We start from the raw sequence: 13,223 nt of genomic DNA on the forward strand, positions 1-13,223 counted from the left end.
AGAGGTATGTATGTGGGCAGCTCTGGTGCAGGTCTTACAAGGAGAGGCGTGCGCCTCCACCCCTGATTGCCAAGCCACTGTACACGATAGACTGGCCCGGTACCGATGCCGTGTAACTCGTCTCAATTTTTACAAATGTTCAGTGTCAACACTTTCCCCTCAAGTTCCTCCTAAACATTCTATGACATCTATGTTTAAGCTGCTAATACATCTATGTAACATTGGGCATTTACACCTAAGCACTCCTCATAATCACCTCTTTAACAAACGTTTAACTACTTACGCCTAGCCAGCAATATATACGTGCCCCAGTCATTCACAACCTCCACCTCTCGCCACCGGTCCCCCGCGGCTTTCCACTCCGGCACCGAGTCAATCATGCGGTCCCACATGACATCGAGGATATCCCCATCCCCATCCCCCCCATCCGCCCTGCTCTTCACCTGCGGATGTGCTTCGCGCCAGCTGCTGTAGCAGCTAAACGTCCTCAGATACCCCTCGACCTCGCCGAGCTTCATCTTCTTCCGCAGCCAGACGTCCTCCTCGGGCCCGTCCTCCCCCGGCTCGTGCTCGTGCTTCGCGACGTCGCGCCAGTCTTGTGCGGGCGGCTGCACGCTGCGTAGCAGGTCCCGCAGGATGTTGCGCCCGGGCTGCTCCCAGTACGGCCCCATCTTCTGTATCCCCGGCGCCGCCTCGCCGAACCCGTAGACGAGGTCCTCCATGATCGCGGTCGCCTGCTCGGCGCCCATCATCACGTTGTCCTTGTAGCCCCAGAACGCGATGGTTCCGCCCGTCCGGACGACGCGCGCGAGGTTCGGCCACACCTTGCTGTAGTCGAACCAGTGCGCGGCTTGGCCCGCGACGGCCAGGTCCACGGATGCGTCTGACAAGAAGCCGAGGTCCTCGGCGCTCCCTTGGCGGAACTCGATACTGGGGTCGGTGGTGGTCTGCTGCGCCTGGGCGATCATCCCGGCCGACGGGTCGATGGCGAGGACGGATTGGAAATGCGGCTTGAGAGCGCGCGCGATGAGGCCATGGCCGCACCCGAGATCCAGCAGCAGCTGCTGCTGCTTGTTACTACTACTAGTACTAGCACTCCCGTTCGCCTGATGGTACTGCAGAACGGTGCGGAACAGTGAGGGTGGGTAAGCGGGCCGAAAGGCTGCGTAGGTCTTTGCGGAAAATGCTGGCCGGCTGTAGTTCTGTGAGCGATGTTATCTCTCGGAAAGGGAAGGTCGCAACTGACGCGAATGTCGCCATCTTGCGTATTATAACTCTCAACTAACTAACAAGAAATAAGTTGAGTTTCTGGATGCGTTAGTGTAGGTAGGTACCCTACCAGCCGTCTGGGGATTAGCTTGCAATGTGGGATTTGGAATGTCTCGAAAGAAGAAGCGAAATGAATGTCACTGAATGTCACTGAATGTCATCGAGATGTATCGGCAAGTCCCATTGTTGTCAGGGATCACGGCAGCACGCTAAAAGGTCAGGTGGGAGATAAAACAGGGCGACGTACAAGTCAAGCTCAAAGTAGGCACAACACACTCAGCCGTGGTTATCACGTCACATTTGATGGGAACGGCGAAGTTGAAGAGGCAATAAATCGGAGCTGGTAAATGCCAAGGCCCACGATAAAAGTGTCAGGGAACTCCAGTCGGTCTCAGATCGAAACTCTACATAGTAAACATTGGATACTTCCATATTTATTTACGTCAACTGGCTCAACAATTGAAACAACAATTGAAATAAGCTATCTTCAGCTATCTTCAACTCAGCTTACCTAGACTGGCAGGTTGCTTTGGTTTAAAACAGAACACAAGCAAAACACAAGCAAACTCATTTAACTTCTCTTCTTATTCTTTGTTTCCCGAATCATTGCCTACCATATATCAGACCACATTTTATTTCCAAGCTTACCTATACCTTACCTATACCTTACCTATACCTTACCTTACCTACCTAACCTATTACCTACCTACTTGAATTGAATTCACAATCTGATGTTCAAAATGGCTACCGAATCAACCGTCAAAACATTCTTCAACTCCCCTCAATTCGCCGTCGTCGGCGCGAGCACGAACCCCGCCAAATTCGGCCACAAGGGTAAGTCAAAAGGTCCCTTCTATTCGTTCAATCCCACTCCTCAGTTCCGGCTCAAGCGGGCCAAACGAGGGAACATAACTACCTAACTATATATTACCCGTAAGCACCAAGTGGATGATGGTTTCATTTCATACCTACCTCCCAACCAACCAAACAAACAAAGGCCATCAATTCTTCCTTCTTTCAGACCCGTGCATGAAGAACCGATTAATGCTTAATAATCAACTAACCCCCCTCCCCCCCCAAAAGTCTTTACCTGGTACCACGCGCACTCCCTCCCCGTAACGCCAATCAACCCCTCGAGCGCCAGCATCTCCACGCCCTTCGGCGCGCACCCCACCGTGAAGTCTCTCGCCGACCTCCCGGACCCGGAGCACACGTCGCTGTCGGTGATCACGCCGGCGCCCGTGACCCTCGCCGTGCTGAAGGAGGCGAAGAAGCTCGGCATCCCCGCCGTGTGGCTGCAGCCCGGCACGTGGGACGACGCCGTGCTGGAGTACGTTGGTGGTAAGGGGGAGGGGGAGGGGGAGGACAGGTACGAGGGCGCGGTCGTCGCGGGCGATGGCGGGAACGGCCACGGCGGCTGGTGCGTCCTTGTCGATGGCGAGAAGGGCCTCCGCGCCGCGGGCAAACTGTGAGTCTTGACATATATCAGTGTGTGTGCTGCCTATCTACACAAACACATACATATATATGCACACACACGCACACATATACTTCCTCTTTTTTTTCTCTTTTTTTTTTCCTTTTATACCTCAGTTTCATACATACATACAACATGTGATATAGCAGAGGGCTAAATCGTTAGGAAGGAGCCCGGGGTTGGGGTGGGACAGTTTATGGGAAAAGTGTGTTTGATGATGTGAAGCTGTTATTGGGATCGATCGGGCAGTAACGTGTACAAGAGAGGTGGGTTGGTTTGTTTTAGATTATAGATTATCTTCTATTTTTATTTTTATTGTATCCTCAGATGACTTAAAGTCAAGTTTCATTTTTATTCGTTTTATCTGTGATTTACATCATGTACTTAGGTGCCAAGGTACTGTACTATTAAATACCTGCCTGGGTAGGATGAAAGTGCCTTTACTATGTCTTTCCCTCAACAGCTTCCTCCTTACCAAAATAGTTCATCAAAGTATTCGACTGCGTCGGGGCCGACTCTTTCATGGCCTTCTTACCCTTCTTCGAACTCCCACCCTCCCCCTCCCCCTCCCCCTTCCCCTCCCCCTTCCCCTTCCCCCCAACCTCCAAAACCTCCACAAACTCCTCGAACAGCGCCGTCTCCACAATCCCCCCACTCGCCTCCCTATGCCCCCTCGCAAAGTTCTCCCCCAGCCGTTCCCGCAACGTCGGATCCGCCGCCCGCGCCGCAACCCCGTTCAGCACCTCAATAATATTGACCGGCGGCTCGCGCGCCCTCGCGCTCCGGGGGACCCGGCACGAGAAGTTGACGCGGCCGGGCAGGTATCCCTCGTTCGCGACGAGGACGACCTCGAGCTTGGCCGACTGCAGGTGCCCCGCCCACCGCGTCGCGATCACGGGGTGCACCTGCGCCGCGGAGCTGATGCGGAAGACGGCGATCTTCCCGTCGCGCGAGAACCTGGGCGCCGCGCGCGTGCAGCGCAGGACCTCGGCGTTGACCTCGGCTCTCGCGGCGAGCAAGCTGGTGTTCGTGAGCAGATCGGCCGGCGCGGCCGCGGAGGTCAGCGCGGCCCAGGCGCCGGGCACGTCGTAGGTGGCGGTGCGGCGCGGCGCGTTGATCAGCGAGACGGCGTCGTTGATCGCCTTCTTCGTGTGCGCCTTGAACGTCGCCTTCATGTCCGGGAACGGCGGCTGCCACTTCAAAGTGTTGCCCAGGTCCCCGTGCGTCCCCATCGCGCATAGCCAGTCGCAGCTGCGCTGCACGCCGTCGTGCAGGGCGCCGCAGATGTGGTAGGTCAGCAGCGCGCTCGTGGCGATCGGCGGCGAGTGGCACGCCGTGACGTGCGCTGCGCCTTCGGGGAAGTCGTCGTCGCCTGATGCCCAGTGGTGGTCGATGACGAGGGCTTTGTGCGGGCCGTCGATGATGGGGGGCGATTTGCGGGAGCCTTGGTCTAGCACGATGATGTACGCGGGTTTGTGGGCGGCCATGGCGGCGCGCTCTTTCTCGTCGTGGATGTTGCTGCCTTTCTGGAGCAGGTGCACCGCCATCAGATCGGGGCTGAGCCCGAGCAGGGCGAGGGTCTTTTGCAGGATCGCGCCCGAGGTCAGCCCGTCGGCGTCTTTGTCCGGCACGATCAGTGTCTTTTTCTTCGCCGAGGCGCTGTATACATGGGTAGAAAGGTTAGTTTTAGGGGCGCTAGTTAGGTTGAAATGTGCATGTATCATAGAACGTGCCACTCTAGGAGGAAATTGCGCGCGCGCTCGATTTGCGCTGCAGGAGCTGGCCATATGATGTTCCCCGATTCATCTTGGACCGACGGCGTCAGGTGGTACTCCGGTACTTCTGATCGGGGCTTCTTGGCTTTTGGGCTTGTCTTTGAGGTTGGTGATGTTGATGCGCTACGCTTCATTTCTATGCGATAAGTCGTCTTTCTCGTCGCTTTAAACGCGATTGGTGGTCGCTGCGCATTGCAGATGAAGAGACCAGAGATGGGACCAGGGAACACTCCAGCTATCTCTCTACTACCAATATTTCTGCCGCTCCGACGGGTAAAGGTGCAGAATGCCTGTGATAGACTGGCATGGCTAATGTTTGGTTTCATGAGGCTGGGGAAACGTTAACAATGCGATCTGAGGCGATGTTGATTCATCACTGTCGCTGATGTTTGCTATACTGCTGAGACATTAATAAGGGAGCATCGAAAAACGAGTCGCTAGTGACGTCAATCGCAGCACATTACGGCCACTAATACGGAAGAGTGAAAGCGCCTTTTGGCCCCTATTGTACAATACCCAGCAATCATATATTTGATTTTGCCCCTAAAAGATGACCTCCAGCTGTATTGTATTAGGTTATACCGAGGAGACAACTTACCCTGTATACAACAAACACCGGATTCTTGATCAAACATCTCTCGTGGCTCACTCGAATTCCACTTATTTAAGGTCCTAGGTAGGTAGCTTTATCATATGTTTACTTGACTTGAAAGTATTTCCGATGCTTACAAAGTCAAAGAACGGATCTTGGGGAAAAGTACTCTCTATGTCTGCTTGTTCACTACATGGTAGTTTACTCAGGTAGTGTCGTCCATGCCGCTCTCAGTACATACCCCTTCATAGTCACCCTTTTCTACCCGGGTAGTCATCCCCCAAAATCAAACGCTTCCACGCTATACCCACATAGATATTTTCGTCTCCTCTGAGTGTGTTGCCATCACGCCATACCTCTCTCTACACCCCAATAAGACTACCCTTTGCGAAGACAATCGAACCTATTTCTTCGCTTTTTCCTTCTCCTTTCCTTTATTCTTATCGTCTACCGGCTTTGGTGGTGGTGGCGGCGGCGGCGGCGGTGTCGGTTGAACCTTCTTCGTGTGGGCCGGACATCGCGAGTCGTACTTCCGCGACGGTATGCTCATGCATTTCGCGAAGTTGGCGCAGGGCTCGGCGTATTCCGGGCCCCAAACCCAGGTTCTGCACGTCTTGCAGTAGTGGTCCACGAGCCGGCACATGGTGTGTGGTGCTGAGGGAGATCTTGTGTCTTGTGTGTGACGGTTATGGCTATTACCATACAGTGATGGCGGTGGTGGTTCGGAGAGAATTTGTTGCGTCAGTGTCGCCCAACTGCTTGTTGTGAAGGATGGTCCAGTTGATATGTAATCTTGGCTCTTGCACTGCTGGTCTCTGGGTAGAGGTCTGAAGAGCTTTCGAGGTTGGCTCTTTAAATACATGTGCTACTGAGGTCGTACTTGCACACATATTTGCAGAGCACGAGGTCTGGCATTGTTTACAGCTCATCCGATCCGCTGGCTGCCGCGGTACAATCTGTGCTATGATGCTTTTCGTATCAGGGTGACAGATGATGGTTACCTATCTGAGGAGGTGTAAATGCCTCTCATGAATCACCAGACCTACATTGTTGAGTTTTCATTGTAGCAGGTGTCAGATGAAGATTTCAACCCAGTGAAAATTCTGTTGTCAGGTCGTCCGATGAACTAGCAGTCGTGCAACATGACAATGATACCTGCCTACCCTCCCTTCCATGATCATGGAAATCAAGAATACAGACTATGAAATGGATCAGGGGTTGAGTCATTACGTGCGTTCGAGTTTAAACAGAGCTGAACACGCCTCCCACGTTGAGATAGACATGATGGTGAATCCACGTCTTTGGTAGCCTAAAAGACTTGGGATTTTCTCCTAATCAGGTACATAATTCCTACTTCCTGGTTATACAACTAGGTCAAGTAACGTGGTAGGTAACTAAGGTGGTCGCTAGATATGGGATAGAATTTCACCGCAAAAGCCCCCCCCCCCCCCCTTTTCTCTGCCTGCTAAGTGGGTGCTGTAAGGCTACGGGGCTGACTTGGGGGAGTCAGGGGAGCGAAATACACTTCATCTATGAATTCATTTCCATCCTTATACTAGGTAGGTACTTTACAGTTAAATTATATATCAGTTGACCTAGGTACCTAGATAGTTAAGGTTTATGTGCCTAGGTATATGAGGGTATAGTCAGGGAAAGCTATCCCAGCTCTACCTACCTATGTAAAGGGTGGATATACTAAGTAGCTCGTGGTTTATACTCGAAAAGACTTGCTACAAGCTGTCTTTACCTAACTAGCACGGTAAAGAGGTACTTTTATGAAGTTGTGCATTAGCTGTCTATACTTGACCTGGACAGCCTCCATGGAGTAACGCATCCATTTGGACAGATGTGGGACATCCCACTAGTCTCCTATACTGTCCTCGTCTGAATTCTCTATATGTAACATCTATAAATGGTAGCAGTACTTAAGTAGGTAGGTATCTACCTAGTTAACAATGGGTTTGATTACATCTTGGACAAAACGACTGTTCCATAAAGCGGTCCAGATCTCTTCTCTTCTCTTCTGCGGTGTGGCGGTATATTTGTCGGGTTCGATCTTAGGCTAAATGTCCATATACTCACATCCCCTATGCCATTCCAGCCCATCTCCATACTATGGATTCCACACTGATATACGCCGAACAAGTCACGATCATCAACAGGCGTTCAACGTGTGCCTGCGTAGATCTCGAGCTTCCTTTCCACGTCCCACCCATATATACCAATAGCCCCTATTCATAACTCAGGTACAGACATTACAACCCCCTAAAAACCCTCACGATGCTCCCCTCCACCCTCACCCTCACCCTCACCCTCCCCCTCCTAATTGCCCTCACCTCCACCACCCCTCTCAATCTCCCTCATCCTCTACCCCCCCGCCAAACCTCCGGACCCGGCGACACCCTACAATAGGCTGGTACTGGATCCGCGCCGTCGCCGCGCCCAACTACCTGCAAACCCCTCCCCCCCACCCCCGGCACCGCGATCCTCTCAACCCACCAAACCGCCGGCCACTTCTCCATCCCCCCCTCCTCGGGACAGCTCGTCGCGAACACCTCCCCGCCACTCTACCTCAACGTGTCGCGAAGCGCCGCGCACGCTAGCGACGTGGCTCAACAGGTTCGGGGCGTTTGAGTTCCGGGACGATGCGCTGACGTGGGGTTGAAGAGGCAGAGTGTGGCGGCGTGGCTGGCATGTGCGAGGGCCAAGCGCTGCTTGCGAGTGAATACGGGGGGCGTGACTATGCGTATCAGACGCCGGCGGGGTGTGTGCGGATCAGACTGTGAGTTGTGCCCCCTTTTCTTTTTTTCCTTAGCCCACCACTGAGACGCTGACGGAGTGGTAGATTCACTATTATGACGATGCGCGTGCTAATGAGTAGCGTGGGAGATATTTCTATTTCTCGGCTTGGATTATGACGGCTGTGGATGTTCGCTCAGACAGTTACTTACATCACAGACGAACTAGGTTAGCCGGCATGACGATTGACAGTCTGAGTGAGTAAGCTTGATACGGCACAGTGTCGACTGTTATGAAACCGAGGGCTGTTCTTCGAGAGGGGGACGTAGAAAGTAGTGCTGTAACAATATACCCAACACACATCAGACAAAAAAGCAACGACCATTCCCAAACAATGACTGTCTTTCTCAGATAGATAAACGATGCTCTAGAACCCAAAAAAAAAACCCGTAAGGGGCATTATTCAAGCCAGAGGAATAGTGTACCTATGGAAAGAGATCGTCTTCAGAGACATCGAAGCGGAAAGTGTAAGAGCACACAAACAGGTAGGCAGTATCCGAGAACCCTTACAACCACTCCACCAACGCAACATCCCGCACCATGGAGGCGGCGCGGCAGATCCTCGCACAAGCTCTAGGGGTACTTCGCCCCGTCGCAGTGGAAATACGCATCTACCTCTACCTTATCTTCGTGGTCCCCTGGATCCTAGTATGGGCGTACTACTGGACATTCCTGCGGATCCTGTGGTCCAGCCTACGACTCCACATAATAAACCCCTGGACAATATTCGCGTTCCATGTCTTCGACATCGTTGCATTGGGTCTGGAGCTGCTAGGGAAGCTGCTGGCGACCGTAGTTCTTCTGAACTGGGGGGTCATATACTCAACTGTGCGCGATGTGTTCATCACGGCGACGCGTTGGGTGGACAGGAGATTGGCACGGAGCGTTCCGATCATAGTCGGTGTGTTTATGCTCGTTCTAAACTGCGCGTTTTTGAGCGTGTGGATGTTCTATTTGGTCGACGGAGACATCAAACGAGATCTCGTACACAACCTACAGCCCGGGCCGCTAACCTGGGATGAGGAGTATGTCGTGGGCCATCTCTTTCGCGTGGCGGCATCGGTAGATAGAGTCCGATGGAGACACACGGCTGGTGGAGAAGTAGTGAGGTTTATGTGTTGGAATGGCAATGGAGACATCGACTTGTTTCTTGTTTAGAAAAAGCACATAGGGGTATGCGGTCTAGAAGCTGTTTAGAATCTTGTTTTGGTTAGGTAGGATAGAAACCAGGGGTATATATACTGGTGTCCAAGCACCTAGGTAAATAGATACGTGAAAATATACCGAATTTGTTTTGAAGAAATATACGTTTTGTCCATACCTATGCAAAGATGCAACGCCATGCTTACCAAAGTGACGGAAACGCCGACCGATGACATGCTATCTCCCTATACTTCTCGAGCCGAAAGCGATGCTGTACCAACCACTCATGTATTATGTGTATTGTTGAGTTCCCCTTTTCAAAACTCCATCTCCTCGTCGCCATCGTCATCTCTCCTGCCATTCCTCCTCTCTTCTTCCTCCTCCTCTTCTTCCCTCCTACTCGCTTCGGCGCTTGTACCAAGCTTCCTGACCCCGTCGACGACACCCAAAAAGAACCCTCTGCTCTCAGCCAACTCCATAGCCCCTGCACCAGGTAAGGCCAGGAAGCCGCCTTCGCCATTAACCTCTTTTGTACTGCCGCGCATTTTGGCGGCGCGCACCTCTTGCAGATCTCGCAGCAACGCCCGAACCTCGGCAGCGTTAGGTATATCGTCTGCGGCGTGAGCCAGCAGCGTCTCCGAAAACTCCAACCAGTGATATGGCAGGTACCCCGAGGGCGCATTTTGCGTGCACGACGGAAGAAAGGGGGGAGATAAGACTGTTTCTCCCGGCTTCAGCTCCGATGAGGATTGCCCAAAAGGCCTAGAACCGCCCCTGCCGTCGGACCTCATCGGCGGTGGAGGATGGGGGGAGAACCCTTTTTGATTGATGTTGGTTTCTTGGTTGAGGATATCCTGAAGCGAGTCGGCGTGAAGCCAGGGGGGAGAGACGATATTTGCGCGGCGTTGCTTTTTCAGAAGGAGGGCAAGCCAAAATGGGACTTGGGCGCGGTGCGGTGGGCGCAGAGCTGGAGTTTTCCCCTGGATCGCCAGATTCATTGTTAGCCCTGGAACTTGATGAAGGGTTTCTAGCGATATCCATCGATATTCATCGACAAGCGACGGCTTGATTGACGATGATGGAATGGCGGGGTGGGTTGGAGGGGTCAGGGTCTGGGCTTTACACTGAGAAGAGGAATTGACTCGAGTCTTTGACGAGGAACGATTGTAACCATTTCCATTTCACATAGAAAAGCTACCTCGGTAGGCACAAGGCCTGGCTGTAGGGGAAGAGCCATTGTCGATGTTCAATTAAAGAATTAACGGTTTTGCGCCCAAAAAGTGAAGCTCCAAAGAAAAGCGCGACGGGTTGAAGTATCTCAGGTACTACTAGTAGTACTAATAAGTTATGTAAATTATTACTTGAAGAATGACGCGCCGAGGTGTAAAACTGTGGTAGCTGGAACATGTGGGGTAAGTCGAAGTTAGGTACTAAGGTTACCCCACTACCTAGTACATGGGTACCCAAGTACTTTCCTAAATGCCGACTAACCTAGAGGGGTTAGTTAGAATGGCGTTATGTTGCCGAGTAGTTATCAATCCATTTATCTACCTAGGTATTTATTTTGTCTTCAGTAAAATATTTAACAAAGAAACACTTCCTTTATCATTCATCGTATCGTTCATCTCTTTTAATAAAAGTTCTTGATTTTTATTGCAAATTTTGAGATGCAATTCTCAGTGTCTATTTAGTCTATATTGAGTAACTCAAGCGCCTTGAATACCACCCCCCTTAAGGGAAGATTCGAATGGGTCTCCCCAGAGTTGTAGGGTTGTTAAAGCGCAGATTGATGTTCAAAGACGAGATTTGCTTGAGTTCATCCTCGCTGAGATCAAATGAAACACTATCGAGGTTCTGCTTCAGTCGCTCAACACTATTTGACTTGGGAATGACGATAATGCCACGCTGGGTACACCACCGAAGAAGAACTTGGCCTGGTGACTTGCCATGCTTTGCTGCGATGCTCTTCACCACATCCGTCTCGAACAGAGGCTTGACCTGCTTGGCTTTCGCATGGCCCATTTCTATAAAGCTTAGGGGTCCGAATGTCGAGTAGCCAGTAACAGCAATGTTGTTTTCCTGCGCCATGTCGATCAGGTCAGGCTGAGTCAGGTAAGGGTGATGCTCAACCTGTAGGACAGATGGCTGAATCTTTGCATACGACAGTAGGTCGTATATTAGTTGTGTGTGAAAGTTGGATATGCCGATACTCTTGACAAAGCCGTTCGGGTTCTCCTTGGTTTGCACCAGTTCCTCCAAGGCCCCCCAGGTCTCCGAGATTGGTACCTTTGCAAGAGGAGTAACCTGAGTCTGCTCCTTATCAGTCCAGAAGCAAGGGTATCGAATCTTGTCAAATGGAATAAACTCGAGCGCGATGGGGAAATGGATCAGGAACAAGTCCAGGTATCCCAATCCCCAGGCCTCGTTTTCTAACTTGGCCATTTCGAGGGCATGCTCACGAGCATGGTAGTTGTTCCACAACTTCGAGGTGATGAACACCTCTTCACGCTTCACAATGCCCTCTTCGATGGCACGTCGTACACCTTGGCCGGCCTCAGCGCTGTTTGTATAATCCCAAGCACCGTCAATGTGTCTGTAACCCAACTTGATGGCATTGTACACTATCAAGAAGCAGGTCAGAATGTCATGAGTAGAATATCAAGACTTGACTTGAATTGAGCATACCTTGGTCAGCACAGGTGTCCTTGGGCACTTTCCAAATTCCAAAGCCAACAATGGGCATTTCCTGTTGTTATTAGCTCACGTCATATAATCACCAAGCGGGGGTTACATACATAGCCAGAGGCCAACTTTACAGTGGGTGTCTTGGTCGCCATCTTGTGAAATAAATCTTGTGAATGAACAGAATTTGAGATGAGCAGTAGAGTGAAAGCTCTTATGGGAGGGGAGAATCAGCAGGTTCCTGACTATTTATCTATGTAGGATTCACCATCTGAACCCACTTTAACGTCTTCCCCGCCGACATTTCGAACAAATTAGCTCCGAACAAAGGAAGAAGGAAGCATGGAATGATTCTAGCTATCGCACCATGACGTTAGCTTGTGCTACTTATCTCTACTAAACACCGACTTAAGCTTGGTTCATGCAGATACAGCGGGGCCGGACGCTTCCCTTTTACTATTTGGGATGGCGCCCGTCCTGAGCTTTGCTAGCTGTGCTGTGCTGGTGTGAACCCTTGAGTCCATCGAGCCTTATACGAGGGACCACCTGAGAATCTAGGCTACGTGCCTACCCAGGTACCTGGTAGTCAACTTGTAGACACATAAACTTGTACGTACTTCATTGATAATCCTACAGCCCCCTTTCCTTGTAACCGTCAATATACGACCACATCAGGACGGCTCCTTTGATGTTATTGGCTAATATATGTGCCAGCTCTACTTCCCCCCTGAACTATTACTGTAGTAGCAGCAGTCTTTGAATTTAGCTTGTTGTTAGGGGGCCATAACCAATCCGGTGATATTCAAGCATCTATGGACAATAAATACTTCCGAAAACACATACGATGTACCCAAGCATGCTTATGCTCATGATATTTATATGAATTAGTATCATTTTACATACACTTGGGTTTCTTACAGCACAGCTCCTTACGAATGGCCAAAAGGGATGAAGCTCTACCGCGTCAAGTATAACGCATTGGAAACGAACACGACAGAAGCTCAAGTACCTACTGAGGTCTATAGTAAAAATATGGCTTCTGGTCGAGTTGCAGCATGGATGTTATTTGAGACCTTTGAATGAGTATGCCTCACAACTCGTGATATACGGAAGTGTAGGTCGGTATGTTCATAGCCTAATATTTGCACCCCTACCCATTCCCGCTCAATCACGACCTCACAACACATAACAATGCGAATAACACACGCTGAAAGGGAAACAATCTGAGTGATTCTCACCTAAACTCTGATTTGAGTGCCCGTTTCGTTTTATATTCACTGTGACGGTTGGTCCGTTCACGATTAATACGACTTTCTACGCAATGCGCACTGGCTTGGTTAATCTACGGCACGGTGTTTATAGCCATATTGAATACAATAGATCTCCATGGTACTGCTGCAATCAATTGTATATAGACAAACGCCATAATAAATCAATATACCGCATGCCACCATCTCTAAACTCAATCACGGGCGGTATAATAAGC

The 13,223-nt window shown here is 51.0% G+C and overlaps 6 protein-coding genes across 6 annotated transcripts; 2 read left to right on the forward strand and 4 right to left on the reverse strand.

The window, feature by feature from the left end:
- Positions 1-143: 143 nt before the first annotated feature.
- GGS25DRAFT_334423 (S-adenosyl-L-methionine-dependent methyltransferase) lies at positions 144-1,720 on the reverse strand. The gene is made up of 3 exons (XM_049257924.1): positions 1,517-1,720; positions 1,247-1,335; positions 144-1,194 (listed from the first exon to the last, which is right to left on the reverse strand). The coding sequence occupies exons 2-3, from the start codon at positions 1,258-1,260 to the stop codon at positions 276-278; spliced, it is 933 nt and encodes a 310-aa protein (XP_049115861.1). The 5' UTR covers positions 1,261-1,335; positions 1,517-1,720; the 3' UTR covers positions 144-275.
- A 289-nt stretch (positions 1,721-2,009) lies between these two features.
- GGS25DRAFT_522983 (NAD(P)-binding protein) lies at positions 2,010-2,741 on the forward strand (the record flags this gene model as incomplete). The annotated part of the gene is made up of 2 exons (XM_049264342.1): positions 2,010-2,103; positions 2,353-2,741. The coding sequence occupies 2 exons, from the start codon at positions 2,010-2,012 to the stop codon at positions 2,739-2,741; spliced, it is 483 nt and encodes a 160-aa protein (XP_049115862.1).
- A 221-nt stretch (positions 2,742-2,962) lies between these two features.
- GGS25DRAFT_532596 (DHH phosphoesterase) lies at positions 2,963-4,847 on the reverse strand (the record flags this gene model as incomplete). Its single annotated transcript, XM_049265603.1, has 2 exons — positions 2,963-4,405; positions 4,483-4,847. 2 exons carry the CDS (start codon positions 4,845-4,847, stop codon positions 3,190-3,192), a joined length of 1,581 nt encoding a protein of 526 aa, XP_049115863.1. The 3' UTR covers positions 2,963-3,189.
- A 3,605-nt stretch (positions 4,848-8,452) lies between these two features.
- On the forward strand, positions 8,453-9,070 carry GGS25DRAFT_522986 (uncharacterized protein; the record flags this gene model as incomplete). Its single annotated transcript, XM_049264343.1, has 1 exon — positions 8,453-9,070. The coding sequence occupies one exon, from the start codon at positions 8,453-8,455 to the stop codon at positions 9,068-9,070; it is 618 nt and encodes a 205-aa protein (XP_049115864.1).
- Positions 9,071-9,287: 217 nt separating this feature from the next.
- GGS25DRAFT_334499 (GINS complex, PSF2 component) lies at positions 9,288-10,490 on the reverse strand. The gene is made up of 2 exons (XM_049257925.1): positions 10,179-10,490; positions 9,288-10,035 (listed from the first exon to the last, which is right to left on the reverse strand). The coding sequence occupies exons 1-2, from the start codon at positions 10,290-10,292 to the stop codon at positions 9,373-9,375; spliced, it is 777 nt and encodes a 258-aa protein (XP_049115865.1). The 5' UTR covers positions 10,293-10,490; the 3' UTR covers positions 9,288-9,372.
- A 296-nt stretch (positions 10,491-10,786) lies between these two features.
- Positions 10,787-11,892, reverse strand: GGS25DRAFT_522988 (Aldo/keto reductase; the record flags this gene model as incomplete). The annotated part of the gene is made up of 3 exons (XM_049264344.1): positions 10,787-11,676; positions 11,741-11,801; positions 11,851-11,892. 3 exons carry the CDS (start codon positions 11,890-11,892, stop codon positions 10,787-10,789), a joined length of 993 nt encoding a protein of 330 aa, XP_049115866.1.
- Positions 11,893-13,223: the final 1,331 nt, after the last annotated feature.

The sequence above is a fragment of the Hypoxylon fragiforme genome (genome assembly GCF_022984875.1).
Source record: "Hypoxylon fragiforme strain CBS 206.31 chromosome Unknown GGS25scaffold_6, whole genome shotgun sequence".
Classification (NCBI taxonomy): domain Eukaryota; kingdom Fungi; phylum Ascomycota; class Sordariomycetes; order Xylariales; family Hypoxylaceae; genus Hypoxylon; species Hypoxylon fragiforme.

Excerpts from the sequence above, each read along its gene's own strand:
- GGS25DRAFT_334499 (XM_049257925.1), bottom strand. The coding sequence starts at position 10,292 with ATGGCTCTTCCCCTACAGCCAGGCCTTGTGCCTACCGAGGTAGCTTTT. Across the intron at positions 10,036-10,178 it reads AGTCAATTCCTCTTCTCAGT|GGGAAAACTCCAGCTCTGCG; the intron begins GTAAAGCCCAGA and ends CTGGCGATCCAG.